General features: G+C 41.3%; 1 protein-coding gene across 1 annotated transcript in view; it reads right to left on the bottom strand.

Moving 5' to 3' along the window:
• CEP97 (centrosomal protein 97) overlaps window positions 1–19,595 on the bottom strand; it is a 30,371-nt gene extending 10,776 nt beyond the window's left edge. Inside the window, exons 1-8 of the mRNA XM_049858071.1 lie at window positions 19,491–19,595; window positions 16,826–16,968; window positions 15,797–15,955; window positions 14,762–14,863; window positions 13,338–13,451; window positions 12,620–12,786; window positions 953–1,117; window positions 55–188 (exon numbers count right to left, since the gene is read on the bottom strand). Of these exons, the coding sequence (XP_049714028.1) occupies window positions 55–188; window positions 953–1,117; window positions 12,620–12,786; window positions 13,338–13,451; window positions 14,762–14,863; window positions 15,797–15,955; window positions 16,826–16,968; window positions 19,491–19,533 (1,027 nt within the window). The 5' untranslated portion in view covers window positions 19,534–19,595. The remainder of the gene's footprint in view (window positions 1–54; window positions 189–952; window positions 1,118–12,619; window positions 12,787–13,337; window positions 13,452–14,761; window positions 14,864–15,796; window positions 15,956–16,825; window positions 16,969–19,490) is intronic.
• Window positions 19,596–22,047: the final 2,452 nt, after the last annotated feature.

Below are 22,047 nucleotides of genomic sequence, written 5' to 3'. Positions count from 1 at the left end.
TGAAAATATGTACTTTCTTCTGTTTTATGGTCCCCACCAGATCAAATGACTCACCACTTTCCTGGACTATTTGGTAATCTTGAACAGGACTTGAATGCTCAGGAACAAGGGACGACCTTGTTTCAACAGGAGCCAGAGGAGACAATTCTTCATTTTGGCTTTGATTCATCAACTGTCTCTGGTGAAACCTAAAAAATCAACATCTGATGTAATTTAATACAAAACAAACACAAAAAGAGAAAGCTTTTCTGCTTCTTAGGTAATAATGTCCAAAAGATGAACAGTTTCAATGTTTTAAAAGTAGGTATCTTCAATCACCTCCAAATTATAAGGTCTCATTTGAAAACCGGGATAGAAAAAAGGTTAAGAAACCTATTTTTCAATTGCACAGAGAGACACCCTCATCTCCGATAGAAGAAGTGACAGCCAAGTGCTCCCAGCTATACTTCTTACTGGAGCTCTGGTGGCATGGTGGTTAAGGGCTTGGCTGCAAATCAAAAGGTCAGTAGTTTGAGTCCACCAGCCACTCCTTGCAAACTCTAAGGGGCAGTTCTACTCTGTCCTATAGGATCACTATGAGTCGGAATCGACTCGATAGCAATGGGCTTTTTGTTGTCGTTGTAGTATACTTCTTACTGCTATTAAAAACCCACATGAAACATCTACATTAACGGCACAAAGACATCCCAAAAAAACCTATTCCCCCATACTGCTCAGTTCTCTCGCTCAATAAGACATCAGCAGTGCAGTTCTGAGGGGTAGGCGAGCAGGTCTGCCCTGCCTGACTCAGCTCCCCTGCAGCACTGTCACCGTGACAAGGGGCTCAGTGCCCAGAGGCACACAGGCTGCAGCACATGCCTCCAACCTATCAGGCAGGTCCACTAACACCTCAGAAAACCTCAGCAGGACTCCCACCTGTGATTCACCAGTTGCTGTAGATAACTGGGCTTACCTCTGCTTGCTCAAAATCTTCTCTAGTTTGGCATCCTCTGCAGTTTGAAGACCCAGGGTAGAAGTGAGGGGGCACACTGTGGCCAAATACTGGACAAGCTGGATGTGCTGGCCGGGTCGATAAGCTCTCCCCTTGCCTTGACTATATAGCCATTCAGCTTTCAAACTGAAATTGGGGGAAATAAATGACAGGAAATAGCACTGGGTGGACAAGACATATTTTTAAGCAACAATGAGCTTCTGCCTTATCTTTATAGCACCACTGAGTATTTTTCATAATTAAACAAAATTCACTCAACTTTTTTTTTTTAAACCTAGCCTTTTCCCCATTCCCCTTAATCTAATATGCTTTAAACCTTTTTTCTTGCTTAGGGGCACTTCCATAGAATTGCATTAGTGGTTCCAAATATTTTAAAATTATTTTCAAAGAAGCAACGAATAGTCCCTCCATTTACTCTGTCAAACTGATGTGCCTAAATGCACTAATTGTGTTTAAATCCATGAGTTCATAATGACAGTTTTAAAAAAATTACTTGCTCACAGTTGGCAGAAGCTAGTGAACCAACAACTCATTATTTTAAAAGCTGGTAAATAAAAGGCAAGAATTAAATATTATTAATTCTATCTTTCCTATACAAACTATAATGGATAATGAAATAGTTGCTTCATAGAAGTATTCCAGCTAATAAAGGAATGACAGTACTGGAATTTCACTATTCTGCAATCCCAAATGACTTAACAAAGGAATTCTGGTGGCACAGTGGTTAAAGCACTTGGCTGCTAACCGAAAGGATGGTTTGAACCTACCAGCAGCTCTGAGGGAAAAAGATGTGGCAGTATCTTTTTAAAGGTTACAACCTTGGAAATCTGCTCTGCCCTATAGGGTCGCTATCATTCGGAATCACTCAATGGCAATGCAGTAGTAACGATTTAATAAATCTAGGCATTGATCTAGGCTAATAACACAAGAGACAACAAGAGCAGGGTACACGGTCATCACATAAAAATCAGTTAAGCACCTCTAGACCAAGAAGGAGAACTCCAAAAACGAAATCAAGAAAACAATGCCATTTACAATAGCCCTCCAAAGGATAAAATACCTAGAAGTAAACTTAGCCAGTGATGTAAAAGACTTGTACAAGTAAAACTATAAAACACTACTGCAAGAAACTAAGAGGTCTACATACATGGAAAAATATTCCATGCTCACGGATCAGAAGACTCAACGTTGTAATAATGTCAACACTACCCAAAGCAACCTACAGATATACCGTAATCCCTACGCCAAGCCCAACAACACCCTTTAATAAAATGGAAAAACTAATTACCAACTTTATATGGAAAGGAAAGAGGCCCCAAAAAACCAAAACAATATTTAAAAAGAACATACTAGGAGGCCTCACACCTCCCGACCTCAAAACATACTATGTAACCACAGTAATCAAAACAGCCTGGTACTGGTTCACCATGACTGCCCTGACAGGGAACACAACAGAGAACCCCTGAGGGAGCAGGAGAGCAGTGGGATGCAGACCCCAAATTCTCGTAAAAAGACCAGACTTAATGGTCTGACTGAGACTAGACGGACCCCGGAGGTCATGGCCCCCAGACCTTCTGTTAGCCCAGGACAGGAGCCATTCCCCAAGCCAACTCTTCAGACAGGGATTGGACGGGACTATGGGATAGAAAATGATACTGGTGAAGAGCAAGCTTCTTGGATCAAGCAGACACATGAGACTATGTTGGCATCTCCTGTCTGAAGAGGAGATGAGAGGGCAGAGGGGGTCCAGAAGCTGGCCGAATGGACACTAAAACAGAGAGTGGAGGGAAGGAGTGTGCTGTCTCATTCGGGGAAGAGCAATTAGGAGTATACAGCAAAGTGTGTATAAATTTTTGTATGAAAGACTGACTTGGTTTGTAAACTTTCACTTAAAGCACAAAAAAAATTAAAAAAAAAAAAAAAAAACCCAGCCTGGTACTGGTTCAATGACAGACACATAGACCAACAGAAAAGAATTGAGAACGCAAAAGAAAATCCATCCGTGGGCAGCCGATTTTTAACAAAGGGTCAAAGACCGTTCAATAGGGAAGAAACACCCTCTTTAACAAACGGTGCTGGCAAAACTGGATATCCATTTGCAGAAAAATGAAATGGAATCCATACCTCACACCACACACAAATATTAACTTAAAATGGATTAAAGACCTAAATGTTAAAGCTAAAACTATAAAGTTCCTGGACATAACATAGGGACAAAACTAGTGGACCTAATTTTGGGCATAAACAATCTATCAAACACAACTACAAATGTATGAGCAACATAAGACAAATGAGATACCTCAGACCTCCTAAAAATTAAATATTTATGCTCATCAAAAGACTTTACCAAAAGAGTAAAAAGAGAACCTACAGATTAGGAAAAAAAATTATGACAATGACATATCTGATAAGAATCTAATCTCTAAAATATATAGAAAACTTCAACAACTGAACAACAAAAAATGGGCAAAAGACATGAACAGGCACTTTACCAAAGAGCACACTCAGGTGACTAACAAACACATGAGGAGATGCTCACAATCATTAGCCATCAGAGAGATGCAAATTAAAACTACAACAAGACTCCATCTCACCTCTGCAAAAATGGCACTGATCAAAAAACAGAAAACAACAAATGCTGGCAAGGTTGTGGGGAGACTGGATCTTATACACTGCTGGTGGGATTGTAAAATGATATAACCACTATGGAAAATGGCATCATGCTTCCTCAAAAAGCTAGAAAAAGAAATACCTTATGATCCAGGAATCCCACTCCTAGCTATATATCCTAGAGATATAAGAGCCGTGACACAGGCAGACTCGTGCACACCTATGTTCACCGGAGCATTACTCACAATAACAAAAAGATGGAAACAACCTAAGTGATCATCAATGGATAAATGGATAAACAAATTGTGGTACATACATACAATGGAATACCACACAACTATAAAGAATAATGATGAGTCCACAAAAAATGTTGTAACATGGATGGATCTAGAGAACACTATGCTGAGTGAAATAAATCAATCACAAAAGGAGAAATATTGTATGGTCTCACTTTTATAAAAAGTGAAGACTAGGTACACACACAGAGAGCAATGTTCTTTGATGGCTACCAGGGACAGGAGCGGGAGGGAAGAGGAATCACCTTCTAGATACTGTTGTTAGGTGGCGTCGGGTCAGTTCCAACTCATAGGGACCCTATGTACAACAGAACAAAACACTGCCTCGTCCTGCGCCATTCTCACAATCATTGCTATGTTTAAGCCTATCGTTGCAGCCACTGCATCAACCCATCTCATTTAGGGTCTTCCTCTAGATAGCACACACTTGTTATTTTTGGTGCTGAGAAAGCCAATACCCAGTATGGGTGAAGTCAGCACAACTTGTCCAAGGTGAATGAAGACACTAAGAAGTATGCAAGAATAAGGGACAATTTTGGTAAATGCTGTATCAAACAATTTTGCAACAACAATAACCAAAAAAATATGTGTGGTTACACAGGGAGATATCTATGCATATATGTGTATAGGAAGGCACATGAGCATATGAGTGTGCATGTATCTGTAACCATACATATACACGTATTTGTGTGCACTGCATATATGCTCATGTATGTAATAAACCACATGGGGCACAGTTATGGATACCGTAGTCTCATGGGACAATCCGGTCAACTGGCATAACGATTCATAATGTTCTAGATCCTAGTTTGGTGAGTAGCTACTGAGGTCTTAAAAGCTCACAGGATCTAAGATACAACTATTTTTGTATTTCTGCTTGTCTGGAAAAAAAGAGAATGAAGGAAACCAAAGACTCAAAGAAGAAACTAGTTCGCAGGACTAACAGCTCACATGAACCACAGCCTTATCTAGCCTGAGCCCAGAAGAACTAAATGGCACCCAGCTACCACCACCAGCCATTCTGACCAGGAACACAACAGAAGGTCCTGGATAGAAAGGGAGAAAAATGTGGAACAAAACTAAAATTCCTAAAAAATGACAAGACTTACTGGACCAACAGAGACTAGAGGAATCCCTGAGACTACTGCCAGAAGATAGCCTTTGAACTTGGAACTGACGCCACTCCTGATGGTCACCTTTTATCCAAAGAATAGGCTGGCTTATAAAATAAACAATATCACCTGTGAGTACTGTGCTCCCTTAAATAACCAACTATATGAGACCAAAAGGTCAACATTTGCCCTAAAACAAAGATGAGAAGCTAAGGAGGGACAGAGAAGCTAGATCAACGGAAAAAGAAGAAACAGAATGGCAATAATGAAAATGCTGAATTCTTTGATGGTTATGAGGGTGGGAAGGGAGGGAAAGGGGTATTCACTAACGAGGTTGTTGTTGTTGTTAGGTGCCATCAAGTCAGTTCCGACTCATAGCAACCCTATGCACAACAGAACGAAACACTGCCCAGTCCTGAGCCATCCTTACAATCATTGTTATGCTTGAGCTCATTGTTGCAGCCACTGCGTCAATCTATCTCGTTGAGGGTCTTCCTCTTTTCCGCTGACCCTATACTCTGCCAAGCATGATGTCCTTCTCCAGGGACTGATCCCTCCTGACAACATATCCAAAGTATTTAAGATGCAGTCTCGCCATCCTTGCCTCTAAGGAGCATTCTGGCCGCACTTCTTCCAAGACAGATTTGTTTGTTCTTCTGGCAGTCCACGGTATATCCAATATTCTTCCCCAACACCACAATTCAAAAGCGTCAACTCTCCTTCGGTCTTCCTTATTCATTGTCCAGCTTTCACATGCATATGATGTGATTGAAAATACCATGGCTTGGGTCAGGCGCACCTTAGTCTTCCAGGTGACATCTTTGCTCTTCAACACTTTGAAGAGGTCCTTTGCAGCAGATAGTAAACAAGAATTATTTTAGGTGAAGGGAAGGACAACACACAACACAGAGGAAGTCAGCACAACTGGACTAAACCAAAAGCTAAGAAGTTTCCTGAATATAACCAAACACTTCAAGGGACAGAGTAGCAGGGGTGGGGTTCTGGGGACCAATGTTTCAGGGGACATCTAGGTCAATTGGCATAACAAAGTTTATTAAGAAAACGTTTCGCATCCCACTTTGGTGAGTAGTGTCTGGGGTCTTAAAAACTAGCAAGTGGCCATGTAAGATGCATCAATTGGTCCCAACACACCTGGAGCAAAGAAGAATGAAGAAGACCAAAGACATAAGGAAAATATGAGCCCAAGAGACAGAAAGGGCCACATAAACTAGAGACTCCATCAGCCTGAGACCAGAAGAACTAGATGGTGCCTGGCTACCACCAATGGACTGCCCTGACAGGGAACACAACAGAGAGTCCCTGATGGAGCGGGAGAAAAGTGGGATGCAGAACTCAAATTCTAGTAAAAAGACCAGCCTTGATGGTCTGACTGAGACTGGAGGGACCCCAGATGATACCACCCCTGGACTCTCTGTTAGCCCAGAACTAAAACCATCCCCGAAGCCAACTCTTCAGACAAAGGTCAGACTGGGCTATAAGACATAAAACGATGCTGGTGAAGAGTAGGCTTTTTGGCTCAAATAGGTACATGAGACTAAACGGGCAGCTCCTGTCTGGAGGCGAGATGAGAAGGCAGAAGGGGACAGAAGCTGCGTGAATGGACATGGGAATACAGGGTGGAGAGAAGAAGTGTGCTGTCACATTGTAGGGAGAGCAACTAGGGTCACATAACAATGTGTGTATAAGCTTTTGTATGAGAAACTGACTTGAATTGTAAGCTTTCACTTAAAGCACAATAAAAAAAAAGAAAAAAAACAAGAATGTTGAAGCACTACAAAAAATTTAACTCATGTTGTGGAACAGTTCATATAAAAACTGTTAAATGGGAACCTAATTTGCTGTGTAAACTTTCACTTAAAACACAATAAAATACTTAAAAAAGAGAGAGACAAAAAGATACCGTATGCCTCCCAAAAAAACCCACAAAAAATCAAACCTGAATTAGATCAAACCTCCACACCCAATAACCAATTTACAGGAAATGTAGAGAAGAACATGTCCGAGGGAACATGGATGCAATTGGCCAAATGTCTTCTGTGATTTGCCAATGTCACGAGGAAGGAAGAACGGTTTCTAACCATGAGAAATGAGGTATGCCAAACTGATTAAATGACGTTATATCATCCCAATCTTAGTCTAACAATTAAAAGAACTTTTTATCTAAATAACAATAATTAGAAGTATTTCCTCCATGGAAACACTCCTGTAGACTGTAACAAAATCAGTCAGAGTCTTCCTGAAACCTGCTCTAAGTTTCCATAAGTTCTGCTCCCAAGCAAACAGCTTATTGAAAAGTTGCCCATCAAAAACAAGAAGGGACCAGGGTAGAGGATGATCACTAACTTAAATATGAGTCAGGGGGCAACATTTCCAGATTACGGATGGTTTTTAGTTTGGGAAGAAGGATAAGCACAGTGAAGGAGAACAGAGGAGAGGCTCAACCTTTAATATTTCAGTTTAAGTCTGTGGGAGAAAACACAAATCGTAGAGCACGAATTACACGGTGGTTTTTTTTGTTTTTTTGCCTTTACTTCACATGAATTTATCAATAAACATCATTATGCAGCTTTGGGGGGCTTCCTGAGTGGTGCAAACTTAACCGTTTGCACCTGACTACCAGTCAAAAAGTTGGTGGTTTGAACCCGCCAAGAAGTGCCTTGGAAGACAGGCCTGGCAACCTTCTTGTGAAAGCTCACAGCCTTGAAAACCCCATGGAGCAGTTCCACTCTGCACATGGGGTCGCCATGAGTTGGAATCCACTCAGTGGCAACTAACGACAACGTGCAAGTTTTATTAAACCCATAAGATATTCTCCTAGGTGTAAAAAAAAAAAAAAAAGAACTTCCCTGCCAATTAAAACACCATTGCAATTCCCAAAAAAAAAAAAAAACACAACATTAAAATTTATTCAGCTCTAACACATTCATTTCAAATCATTAGATTATGATTCTTCTTTTGAAACTGAAGGAGCAGTTTACATAAAGTAACACAAAAGCAACAGCTACCGAGAAAGATAATTTAAAATAATCTGCTTTCTCCTGAAAAGGGAGTACTGAGTGAAATGATATGATAGCTGGGATTTGCTTTAAAATACTCCATCAGAAAAAAAAAATGGGAGCTAGATGGAACAAGACTGGAAAAACGTTGACAACTGTTCAAGCTACACGGTGGGTAAGAAAAATACACAGGATTAATTAGGTTATTCTCTCTACTTCAGTGTACATTTGAAATGTTCTTTTAAAAAAGAGCTGTCAACTTTCTCCAAAGTTCTGCTCCCATCAGATGTCTAACTAAACGATGGCAGCAGCTTGATACAAGGTCCTACAAACAGTAAAACAGGGATCAAAACAAACTTCACGAAGAATGTAAAATACTGGCACTGCACAAAGATGCTAGTCTTTCCACGGGTGTGATTCATTGGCGGCACAAATGGTTACGTGCTCAGCTGCTGATGGGAAGGCTGGTGATTTGAACCTACCCAGCCGTTCTGTGGGAAGAAGACCCGGCCATCTGCTTCTGTAAAGGCCACAGCATAGAAAACCCCGTGGGCCAGGTCTACTGTCACGTGGGGTTGCTAAGAGTAGGAATGGACTTGATGGCACACAACAGCAGCCTCTCTCTGAGCAGTAGCCAGCCGAGGCATCACAGGGCTGGGTTATGGCTCAAGCTACTCTCTGGGGGGACACACACCCCCAGGATTTGTCTACCTGGAGTCATCCAAAAGCCTGAGATACTGTCCACAATGGAGAACTGTAACCTGGACGCTTTTCATGAATACGTTAGGCTGGATAGATACGCCACCACCCGCCCACTGCTGATGAGTTGATTCTGAGTCATAGCAGCCCGATAGGACAGAGCAGAACCGCCCCACAAGGTGTGCACGACTGTAATCTTTACGGAAGCAGACTGCTACATCTTTCTCCCACAGGGTGGCTGGTGGATTTGAATTGCCGGCCTTTTGGTTTGTAGCCAGGCACTTAAGCACTGCACCATCAGGGCTCCTGCATAGGTACAAAGCTGGAGATTCCTGTACCTCAGGGCAAATCCCAAGGTTGACTGAAAAAATGCTTTGAGCACTACTCAGACCACTCATCAATATTTAATGTAACAGCTCTCTCCTTTAGAATAATTCTCCCACCTCAACAGAATACTTCCAGAGTTCTTTTAAAACATGAAGCAGAGTTTTCAAAGACCAACTGCAGTAGCATTTCCTCTCTAGTACAGCATCAACAACAATCTAGGTTCCTCCACTGAAATATAACTCAGTTTACCTATTCTTCAGTTCACAAATATTTGTTTCCAGTTTGGAGCTATTATGAATAAGGCTGCTATGAACGTGCTTGTATAAGTCTTTTGACAGACACAGGCATTTATTTCTGTAGGATATATACCAGAAGTAGGATTGCTGGGTCGTAAAGTATATATATGTACATATATATGACATTTAGCTTCTGCAGGTTCTGCCAGTTTTCCCAAGTGGTCGCAGCCTTCACACTCCCAGCGCGGTGCTCTACAACCTCAGCAGCGCTTAGTACTGTCAGTCCTTTTCATTTTAGTCATTCTGGTGGATGCTGGTTAGTCTGAAGACTCCATAATAACCAGGAAAAAGTAATCTTCCTAAATTATCAAAAAGGCAGTATTGGTGGTTACCTCTAGTGGGGAGGGGTGTTAGGATGGGAGTGGGGCACAGCGGGTCTCTGAGTGCTAGTTATCGTCTAGTCTTGCTCTGGGAGGGGGGTGATTACATGAGTATTTTTTAATTATTATTCTTTAACTATATCTGAATTACATGACATTTTGCCATTTTTTTTAAAAAGGGGATACGTGTCTGAGAAAAGGTTGCTATTGAGTTACCCTCCCACCACTTCATTTCTCCCACTCTTCGTTGGTGCAGGGCAGCCCCAGAGAGAGAGTGTGCCCCAGGTGGGTGTCCACCTTCCCCACATCCTGAAGTGTCTGAAATTGAGTGTTTGAAAACATTGTAGAGAGAGTGCAGAGAAAATTCAAATTCCCCTTAAAGTCACTTGGATGAAAGCAACCTCCACAGTGTAGAACATAGCTTTTGCATTATTATTCATTCAGTCATTCAACGAATATTTACATTCTGCCTTCTGTAACGCTTGCTTTAGTTTCAAGAGAGCTCTTCAATCCTTAGTCCCAATCCTTAAGTAATAAACCAGCTGTCATCGAGTTGATTCTGACTCACAGCGACCCTATATGTGTCAGAGTAGAGCTGTGCTCCACAGGGTTTACAATGGCTGATTCTTCGGAAGTAGGTCACTAGGCCTTTCTTCCAGGTGCCCCTGGGTGGACTCCAACCTCCAACCTTTCAGTTAGCAGCCAAGTGCAGTAACTGTCTGCACCACCCAGGGACTCCAATAACTGATAACTGCCATTTATTAAATACCTACTACACTACCAGTACTATGCTACAGACATAACCTAATCCTCATAAAAAGCCAACAACCAAAGCCCTTGCCATCGAGCCAATTCTGATGCACAGCAACGCTACAGGACAGAGTAGAGCCGCCTCAAAAGGTCTCCAAGGCTGCCATCTTTATGGAAGCAGACTGTCACATCTTTCTCTCAGAGCATCTGGTAGACCCAAACTGCCAACCTTTTGGTTAGCAGCCCTGCACTTAACCACTGCACCACCAGGGATCCTCTAATCCTCAAACATCCTTGAAGGTTAGGTATTATTAACCACATTTTACTCATGAGGAAACTAAGGCTCAGAGAAGTAAAAGAACTCGCCAAGGGCACACAGCTAATGGGTGGCAAGGAAAGCTGTGAAGCCTTTGTCTCCCGGCCAGGTCTCAATTCTCTTCCTAGTCTCTCTCTATACTTAACACCTAGCTCACCATACTGCCTTCCAAATATGAAAATGTTGCCAGTCCTACTTACATAGAAAAGTCCAACAATGTATCTTCTTTCTTTTAATGGAAGATCCAGAGAAGATAACCAAGTAAACCCATACTCCATCTTTAGAACTAGTCACAGTTTGAAACAAAATAACAGTAACTGCAGGAAAAAGGAAAGGCCAGCATTCTTTGAAGGCAAAGTAAACGCTCACCCCACACCAGTGCCACTACTACCTAGCTCCTGTCTGCCATTCCTTACTGCCCCCACCCTGTTCAATAACTAGATGAAACAGCAGAGAGAAGGAAATGGAAAACTAGCCCTGGTGGCACAGTAGTTAAGAGCTCGGCAGCTAACCAAAAGGTCGGCAGTTCAAATGCACCACCGGCTCCTTGGAAACCCTGCGTGGCAGTTCTACTCTGTTTTATAGGGTCGCTATTTTTATGAGTCAAAATAAACTCAATGGCAATGGGTTTGATTTTGGGGGAATCTGTACCCTACCACCCCATTAGGAAATCTCTCGAGTGACTATCAGTCACTAGTACAGAAGGACAAAGAAGAGGAAGACTGTAGAGTGTCCATTCACACATACGTACACACATTAAGAAGAGAAAATAAAACGAGGCTTAGTGAAGAGGATAAAGTCATCTCAACTCTCACTATCCCCTCTAACTCATCCCCTCTTATCTACATGCTAGTTCCTTGGGAAAAAAAAAACAAAAGCCAAACCAGTTGCCATTGAGTTGACTCCAATTCATGCCAATCTCACATGTGTCAGAGTGAAACTGTGCTCCATGGGGTTTTCAACAGCTGATTTTTCAGAAGCAGATCACCAGGGCTTTCTTCCAAGGTGGGCCTGGGAGGACTCAAACCACCAACCTTTCGGTTAACAGCCAAGCATTTAACCATTTCACCTCCCAGGGACCTGTGTGCCATCAAGTCAATTCCAACTCATGGCATCCTATAAGACAGAGCAGAACTGCCCATAGGTTTCTCAAGCTGTAATCTTTATAGAAACAGAGTGCCAGGTCTTTTCTCCCACGGAGCAGCCAGTGGGTTTGAACCACAGATCTTTGCGGTAGCAGCTGAGCACTTAACCATTGTGTCACCAGGGCTCCTCCCACAGGCTTACTGCCCCTAAATCTCTGATTTCACTCATCATGTGTCACTGTCACCCCATCCAAGCCATGGAAACCATCAATGATCTAGGGTTAGGGCAGTTCCCACTACTGCTGTTTCACAGGTGTGAGAAGGCAAGGACCAAGCAGGAAGTCAGCTACCAGTTCAAAATCAGACCTCTGTGCGTATTTTCCCCCAAAGCTGTTGTTATAAAAGGTAGTTGGGTTCTAAGGTATCATGATACTGCTCTCACATATGTGATGGGTTACAAGCTTTTGGAGGATGATCTGAGACACCAAGCAGCATCTATAACATGGTTTTTCAAGCCCCAAACAACTGATTAACAGGAAAAAGTTTTAGAAACAAAACTGTTGTATGTTGGGCACTAAGTTATACTCACTAGCCCAAATTTGGGGGATTGACATTTATCCTTTTTGGAAAGGATGAGAAATCCTAAATGACCAGCATGTAGTCTGCTACATGATTGTACTAACAATCTTAATACAAAATGCACATTTTAAGAAACATTCAGCTTATTAAACTGTAGTGAACCAGAAAGGGTCCGCTCAGTAACTTCCAGGATGAGTGTGGTGTACAGAGGTCATGTTCACCTTTCCTTCTGGGAAATCACGTATCCATCCAGGACTCTGAGGTTTAAGCACCAGCTGACGATGTACGGCCGATAGTCAAACCCTGGAATGGAAGGCGTTGCCATCACACAAGGATTGTTCATGATCGACAACTGCTCCAATTCAGTTAAGGATGCCAAAAAAGAGATCTGGAACAAAGGGTATCTTTGTTGAACGAAATGGACTCTTCAGTGTCAAGCACGGGGCTTCTGCTGAATACACATCTCTGGCAGCATTTGACAATCTAACAACTTCCCTCTTGTTCTGCAAAGTTATGAGCAATACTCTTCTATTACCCACTGACTTTCAAAATTCCAACAATATGGCCAATCTGTTCTTGCTGCACAAAGCCCCTTAGAAAGTATCAGCACTATTTCCTAGCACAGAAAACCCTATTTTAAAAATATACTAGCAGCCAGGAAAGAGTAGACAGGGTGTCCTATTAACCCTTTAATGCAGATGTCCTTCTCCCACAGATCTTCTCCCAGTGGAATGATAACTGCAGCATTACAAATAAAATTCAGCCTCAATACCCCACTGGCATTAAGAAAAAGTGGAAAGATCATCTAGCGTCAAGCATTCCTTCTTGGTAACGGCTTCTTTCAAGATGTTCGGTCTAAAAACGAACTCAAAACCTTCTCCTGCCTCCCTGCTAGACTTGCCAGCTTCCTTGACCCCACAGAATACCCTCAAATTTTACCTCGTTTAGGTCTCGGATTTCATTTTCTGCCAAGGAAAGTATAGCAAGGTTTCTGGGTAGATAAGCAGGTGCCATTCTAAGAGAGGTGATGATGTTTCCATGTAAAAGCAGGGTCTTGAAAGTAAAAACAGGATCAATTACAAATTGAAAGATTACAAATAAATTGGTCTATTTTAAGAGCACCGAAATGGTGTAGACGAGAACAAAGGGGTCCGTTGTGTTATTCTTCTCACTGCACATACAAATGAAAGGTAGCTAATATTACAAGGCTCCTAGGTGGTCTTCTGGTCCAACTCCCTCTTTTCATGGCAGCATCCTAAGCCCAAGAAAGTTTATAGACTTTCCTAAGAAATATGTTTGGTGTAGCAATTAGCATGTTGTAAGACTTAAGTTATTAGGCACTAAGCAATTTCCAACACACTTGTTCACTTTCTTATAAAAAATCAAAACAGAGGGTGAAAAAGGAAAGAAAAGACTCATTACAACAACCATGCATTGAGCAAATTTTTTAAGAGAGAGAGAAAGACAGCCCACAACCTATAATTCGCAACTGTATCCTCTTGGTAACTAAAACTTCAGAGGAAGGTAGCATGTGCTATGGGCAGCAGATGAAGCTGACTGAAATTAAGTCAGCAACATTCAAGAATAAATCCATGACTCTGAATCCCCAGAATTCTGAAAAGATAATCATGCTTTCCCTGAAAAAAAAAAAAGGGTCACTCATCCTTAGTTCACTTGAATTCTCTTGGCATCTCTCAGTACAGCATCTGCTACAGCAAGTCGTTTAGAAATATTGTTGCTAAAAATGATTTCTACTAAAGTTGCAGAGTGAATTGTGATAAAATACTGCTTTCAAGGCTTAATGAGTCCTTCTGATGCTAATAATATCCAATGAAGCAAAAATATGGAAAAAGCCCTACAAATGTTTCTTGAAGCTGGGATTCTAATTACTACTTATTTGATTGTACAGTCTATTCCCCTCCATGAAAGTACTATACGGTACATGTTTATTTTTTAATTAAAGTAAAAGTAATATTCATAATATAATACACCAAAAATAATTCTGAGTGTTAAAAAACAGACTCAAATTCAGGGATGACGACTCTCAACCTCACCAACACATGTTATAAGCTATATAACACGAACTGCTGGCACTGGCTGTTGGGCATGAAGGGGATTCCATCACGTTCAGAGGACAAGACCAGAGAGAGCACAATGACCGCTTTTACACAAAGTCAGTCAGTTATAGGAACTAACAACAAGAAGTTTCATACTTAATTTCTGCTAAGCCAACAGAGTTTTTATCATAATAAACACAATCTGTTCTTCATATATGGCAGGCTGGTTTCAAGCCAATCAGGTCACTTTTTCTTGACATCTTGGTGTAAAATTTTGAAAACAACATGGCCAGCAAACACACTTACCTTCAGGGATACCAATTTAGATAGATCACCTATCTGGGGTATGTTGTTGTCTGATAAATCAAGGTGCTGCAGAGCTGTACAGGTATTGATTTGTTCCATGGCCTATAGCAAAAAAAGCATTACATTATACTGTGTACACAAAGTCAAAGTATAAAATTCTTCTCTATTCCTTGTAGCTGGAAGAATCTCCTGCCTCTTCCCTTCATTACCGGAAGCAGAGAAGCAGGGATTAAAGAACAAAAAAGAGGCAGTACCGACAGAATTTGGTTAATTGTCACGTGGCAGGTTTCCACCTTCATTACTGCTCTAGGAGCAGAAGGCCAACAAGGAGTTCATATCACCCCAGATATTTACAGCTTGAAGAAATTTTAGTGATGACACATGACAGTTTGCATAGTACAGAGTTTACAAGTTACAAGTGGAGCCAGACTGCCTGGATTTAAATCATGGCTCAACAACTTCCTGGCTGTGCGACCTTGCACAAGTTACTTAACATCTCTGGGCATAGTAAGTACATGTACTTCATATCGTGAGACTCAATGAGTTAATATACTTAAGATGTTAATCATATCTAGCACAATAATTGCTTAATAAAAGTCAGCTATTAACATCATTTAATACAGTTCCTTCACCTAGCATATCAAAAAATAAGACACAGAAGTATTTATTAACTTACCCAAAATTATACAGCTACCAAGTGCATGGAAGTAGGACCAGAATCCAGATCTCCTGACTTTTAAAACAATATATTTTTCATTACACCATTAAACATTCACTTAAGGTTAATTCAGGATGATACAGTCACCCTTCTAAGACTTTAGTTTACCATTTGATCTGCTTCTCTACGTATAGATTCTTTGTTCATACATAAAAGAATATTATGCTGCATTACATGTTTCAAAATTAGTTTTTTAGTTCATGTTAATGGAGATCAAGCCTGAGGAGTGGGACCACTCCCACTTTCTGCTCTAGTTATTTCTATCCTGGCTGAATTTCTTTTTTTATGGTGAATAGTTTTATAATTAAAAAAGTCACCTTGAGATTATTTCCTGCCAAATTTAGCCACTCCAAATGTACGAGTTCCTTTAGTCCTTCCACGTAGCCAATGCTATTATGAGGCAAATTTAATACCCGGAGTTGGGTCAGTTTGGCCACGCCCATCATTCTCACCAGCCGATTATTAGCCACTGACAACTGTGGAAAGGAAACATCTCATTATTCTTAGGAACAAAATATATATCTTACTGTCACCATTGAGTTAAAAAGTTTATTTAAATGGCCAAGCATACCCAAATATATATACAAACCACATCTGTACTTTTCACATATCCAAACCAAACCAAACCCATTGCCATCGAGTCAATTCTGACTCATAGCGACCCTACAGGACAGAGTAGAACTGCCCCATAGAGTTTCCAAGTAGCACCTGGTGGATTCGAACTGCCGGCCTTTTGGTTAGCAATGTAGCACTTAATCACTATGCCACCAGGATTTCCAATATGCTACCTAAATATTCCACAATGTAAATATTAGGGGTTTTATTGTTGTTGTTCCTAAGCAACGGGAAATACAGAAAAAGCTGAGCAATCAGACCTTTCCCAACTGCTAAAGAAAAAACATTTTTAACACAGCAGCAACTTAAGCGCCACAGGAACCAGGTGCTCACCCTGTCTTACTCAAGACTTCGAACAGTGTCAGACACATAAGAAAAAACCTGTTACCATAGGGTTAATTCTGACTCATGAAGACTCTAACAGAGGCCCAGTAAACATTTGCTGAATGAATGAACTCTTTACCTCCACGGTGAGGTAAAAGGTTATCTTAGCAACACAACATTTTGCCAACATAAAATGTTTTCTTTTTTTAACAATTCTTCTTTTTCTAGTCCACCCTAGATGTAGTACATACGTTTTCATCATTATGAGAAACTGGTAAGTAAAAATTCAAGACATTTACTGCTTCCCAGGCCTGCAGAGTTATCTTCTATTTGGTGATTTTATTGTTTTGTTTTGTTTAATAATAAACTGGTCCTGTGTAACTATTTCCCCAGAGAATAACACTTACCTGTATTAATCGTCTGCATTTCTCAAGATTTTCCAGTTTAATAATCTGGTTTTTATCCAGAATCAAAGTATGGATATCAGCTTCACAGGGCAAGTTTAGACCTAATTTCTGTAGTCCTTGCCCTGACCAATTGACTACTGAACCTTGAAAAAGAGAAGGGACATTGTTGGAAAACACAAATAAAGCAAATACAACAGCTGAACACAAGGATGAAATTATACTTGCGAAAAACCTATACATTTAGAGTCAGAAAACACTGTTGTTGCTGCTCCGTGGGTCAAGTTGATTCTGATTCATATGAGTAGGATGTCAAGATTCTAAAAGTAAGCCCATCTTGAGTTCAAAATGACCAGACTGAAATTATTCACTTTTCCTTAGAAATAAAACAGTACAACTAGATTTGTGATTTTCTGTTCAAGTTTCTATAACACTTTGGAATTCTGCACATTTATATATGAACTATTACATCTATATGTTATAACTAAATAATAGCTTTTTAAAAAATGAAGTGAAGTTTTTATAAAGATCAACCTGCTTATAACCTAACTTCCAGCATATTACCCAGAACTCAAACTATTTTGAAAACTATAGTTCGGTTCTCTCAGGAAAAAGGCAGCCAAGACAAAGGCTATTAACCAAAAGAAGCCTTTTACTAAGCAAAAGCCTCACCAGCCTTCTTTTTACTCCATAAATGCCTTTGCGCATACTGAGCCAAAATTGCTTTCCTTTCACATTTGGAAGACTATATGGATTATGATCCAAACCAGAACCATTTTCACAGTGAAAGGTGATGCTAAAAATCATATTGTCATATACTGAAATACTGATTCTTAAATTGGTTTTATTTGTGGGCCTATTCCAAAACTATTTTCAAAAATAAAAGTATTTCTTAAAATATAAAAACAACACACCTTGTACATTAAAGCAAAAAAAACTTAACTATATTATTTACACATTAAAAATAAAATTAGCAGAATATATTATCTAAATATTCTACAATATAAATATTAGTTTTGTTGTTCAAGTACTTTAATCATTCAAGTACTTTTTTTTAATTCAAGTACTTTAATCAGTTTTCTTAGCCATATTTCTTTCTACAAATGTGTCCCTAGTGTTTTTTCAGAGGAATATACTTCTTCAATATGGCTTTGTTATTATTGTTATCATAAACTTGTCTGTAAACTTCAAAGTTGCATTTAATCTGAAATTTTTGACAACTTCAAAAAAAAAGTATAGTTAATTCATCTCTAAAATGAGGACAATACACCGATTTCACTAGGTTGTATTAAAAGAGAAGCCATGTGACAAACACTTAGTCCTGTTCCTGGCCCACAAACCATACAGCATTCAATAAAGTAATATAACAGAACGTTCAAATCCTGGCTCCATCGGGTTACTCCACTGTGATATCTTGGGCAAGTTACTTCTTTTGGGCTCACTTGTCTACTCGGTAAAATGGTGATGATAATACCTGCCTTATCATGTAGTTCTACACAAAATGAGATAATGTAACAAAAGCACTTGGAACATCCTCTGGCTCATAAAAATTGCTCTATAAATGTTAACTGCTATTACTGTCAGTAAATTGCCTGGGTGGGCAGAGAAGGTGGAGTTTAACAGAAGTAGATAGCAGTGGGGGGCGGGGCCAGAGAAACTTGTAATTTCAAATTTATACCCAGATTAGGACTGCGAGAAATAATTACGCTAAGATTGCTCCCTGGAAGGTTTCAACGTTTTTCCGCGTCTAAAATGGCGCTTAGCATTTGGGGGGTCATGGACTCCTCTGGGAATCTGATGCAAGCTATGTACTGTCCCAGAAAATGCCCACTCTTTGTTTGCACACCATTCCGAGGGGTTTGCCAGACCTCTTAGAACCATCGGGTCACCTCCCCCCCGCCCCGAACAATTTACAGGTCCCAAATAACGAGCCCCTGGTCTAAGCCCTGGAGATGGGTCCCGACTCCCTGCCCTGACCCCGATCCAAACGGCTGCTGAGGAGCCTCGGAGCGGTAACCAAAACAAAGGAGCTCAGCTCACGCCTTGCGCCCCAAAGAGGTACCTCCCGGCCACAGAGGCACCCACCCCCCGAGCTCTGTTGAGCGGCGACCAAATCCGTTCCCAGGACCCCGTATGCGTAAGGAGGGGTGGGAAACTGGGGGCTCTGGATCACCCCCTCCCCCCCATGTTATCACGGCCACCGTTCCCTTCTAAGGAGGGGTTCAACGTCAGTGTAGGAAAAGGTGTTCCGTGCAGTTTCCTGAACGTTCTAGAAACCGAAGGGAAAGAGGGACATGGCAGCGAAAAAGGAGATCCTGCCAATTTCATTCGCGGCCCCGAAACACAAAGCAAACGTCCAGGAAAAGACACCGCAGCCCCAAACCCACCAACCCCCCGCCCCGGCAGCACGGGAGCCGAGGTGCGCGCGCGCGCGAAGGCCCCTGGGGTCAGTAGTCCCTCGCTTGGCCCTCGCCGGGAGGCCGGAGGGCTGGACAGTGCCTGGTGACTACAACTCCCAGAAGGCAGCGCGCCTCCGCGACGCCCACAGCCGCGCATCAAAAGACCTGGTCCAGAACTGTACAGCTAAACCCGGGCTTCCCCTCTCCACCAGACAACTATTTAATTTGGCTCGGTAAAGTTTGGGACCCAGAGGTAGGGACCGCCTTACCTTCTCCCGAAGGCAAAGCCGCATCGACGCGCGCCACCGCCATACTTCCCGCTTGCTAATAATACCAGGCAACCGTCCTGCGGCCACTCCTGTGGAGCTTGTAGGCAGGAGGAGGGAGCCGGAAACTACAACTCCCAGGATGCACAGCACCCAGAAGACCTAATTGGCTGTTTAAACTTAACGGAGTGAACCCAGGGATTAGAAACTGACCTGTAATGAGCTCCGGAACACTGGTCCACTCCCTCATTTGACAGATGAGCAAACTGCATTATTGGATAATCATTTCATGCCCCTTTTCTAGGTGTTAGCGAAATTTGATACTTTTACCATCGGGATGATTATAAAGAAGCTACTTAATGTAGTCTGAACTTGAGAGCTCGCAGAAGTCTTGTGGGGACAGTCCCCACTATAGGAACGACTTCAGCTGTCTTATGATAGTCAAATAGATACATTTTATAAGAATTTAGCTAAGTAAAAGGATTTAAAGCATATCGAGATAGAAACTTTTTTACAGTATTTTTGAGCGGTTGTTTTCGAGTATTTAACAGAACTTCTGACCTGGAGGTACATTTAATAAGTATGAACCCAGAATTTTTCCAGGAAGTATTCGAAAGAAATTTGAAATGTATATAGTCTCCAAACTGAAGAATTACACTGCCTATGGGGGTCGCAATGAGTCAAAATCGACTCGGGGGCAACCGGTAGTTGGAGGGGGGTTGGCTCACACTTTTATTAGAATTGTTCCTTGCTAAATGGTTTTAAATGGTATGCTTGAACTAGGAACTCAATAAGGTTGTGGCGAAGGACAACTATAATCTTCAGGGAAGATTTGATGGAGGAAGTGAAATCGATCTAGGATTTAAACGTTGAGTAGATGGTTTTTGGGTAGAATCTGAAGTCAAGAAGTAGACAGTTGAAAAAACATGCACATAGGCTGCAGGTGGCCATGAAGCTGTGCTCATAGGAAGTGAGAAACTAACCTGACAGCACCATAGACTATATTAAGGGAGCTTCCACTTTCTACTACTAACTCACTCACTCCCTCTTTTAATCTTTATTCTGATCTCATCTTTTCCTGAAACTGTAATCTCCAAAGTCTCTGATAATTTCTCTTTGGGAAAATCCAGTAACTCATCCTTTTAGATTTCCAGGCACTTGATTCTATAAGCATTCCCTCCTTCCTTGGTTCTCCTCCTATCTGACTGCACCTGCCTTCACTGTTTTTGCTTTTACTGTTTCGTACTGTTTTAGTCTGAAGACAAATGTCCTAGTTCTGAAGAGGAAATTGAGTAGGATTTTTTTTTCCCCTGTAACCTAGAGACCCTTTACCTAGAGAGCACAGACTTACTATATATGAATACAGCAAGCCTCAGTGCTGCCTCCTTTTAACTCTTGTTCCCTGGAATGAGCAGTAAGGATTGAGGAGAGTCTCTAGCCCAAAGAGAGAGGGTTTACAATTCACTCCACTTTAGAGGCTAACGACTTGGGAGAGGAGTTCCTGCAAGTCTGGAGGGTACTTGAAGAGCACAGGATCCCACAAGTTTACAGCAATAACTGAAGCAGAGTTTTGATCGGTTCATCTGCTCTGGTGTTCTGAGCAAAGAGCCAAAGGACTCCTTTTCTGGGGCTAACCAATTATAATCATTAATCTTGAAGAGAGTGAACAGGTGTTCCCAGGGGCAGATTACCCAGTAAGCAAGGTAAGCATGGGCTTATTTGTGCTTACAAATAATTTTTTTTTTTAAATTGGTCACTACAAATTACCAAATAAGCACAAATAAGCCCATGCTTACCTTGCTTACTGGGTGAACTGTCCTTGTGAGGGACTGTAAATTTGAAAAGAGGCCTTGATTCTCTAAGAAGGTGCTGTGAGTTTGAGAGAAGGACAGATTCCAGCCATAACTAGAAACAAAAACTGTTTACAGATGATATAGTAAGCAAGGTAAGAACAGAGCTTACCTTGCCTATTGGATAATCCACCCCGGGTGTTCCTGAGCAAGGCCCCATGTGCCCAAGTGACCCAGCCACCCTTTAAAGTGACAGCACAGAAACTCTTTTGTACTTCAGATACAGCTTTTACATCAAAAATCAAATTACTACACTTAAACTAAATTGCATTGTCTTCTATATATGTTAACACTTACAAGCCCCAACCAATTTAGGAGATTCTAATAACCAACACCACTATGAACCCCTTGGCAAGGTAGCATTTCTTTGACAGGCCCAGGCCCACAAGGAAGACTTTCCTTTTTGCCAGCACAGCATACCTGATCCCTGCTACAGCTGATCGCCTGACTCGTCTCCCCCATCTCTAATTCATCCTGCCCACTGTTACTGGCATGATCAAGGTAAAACAATACCTTTCATCATGTTACTCTTTTCCTCAAACATATCCCACTTGAAATTCAACTTCCAAAAACCACCATAATCTGGCCTCACCCTATTTCCCACTGCTAGTTTTCATTAGGTGTTTTTGAGTGAGGGATTGACATAATGAAACTTGTGTTTTAGAAGGGTTAAACTGATCGTGTAGCAGGATGGACAAGAAGGTACAGAC

Source organism: Elephas maximus, chromosome 18 (assembly GCF_024166365.1).
Source record: "Elephas maximus indicus isolate mEleMax1 chromosome 18, mEleMax1 primary haplotype, whole genome shotgun sequence".
NCBI classification, from domain to species: Eukaryota; Metazoa; Chordata; class Mammalia; order Proboscidea; family Elephantidae; genus Elephas; species Elephas maximus.
The sequence above is the reverse complement of the archived record's forward strand: the minus strand, read 5'-3'. Positions and strand labels throughout refer to the sequence as shown.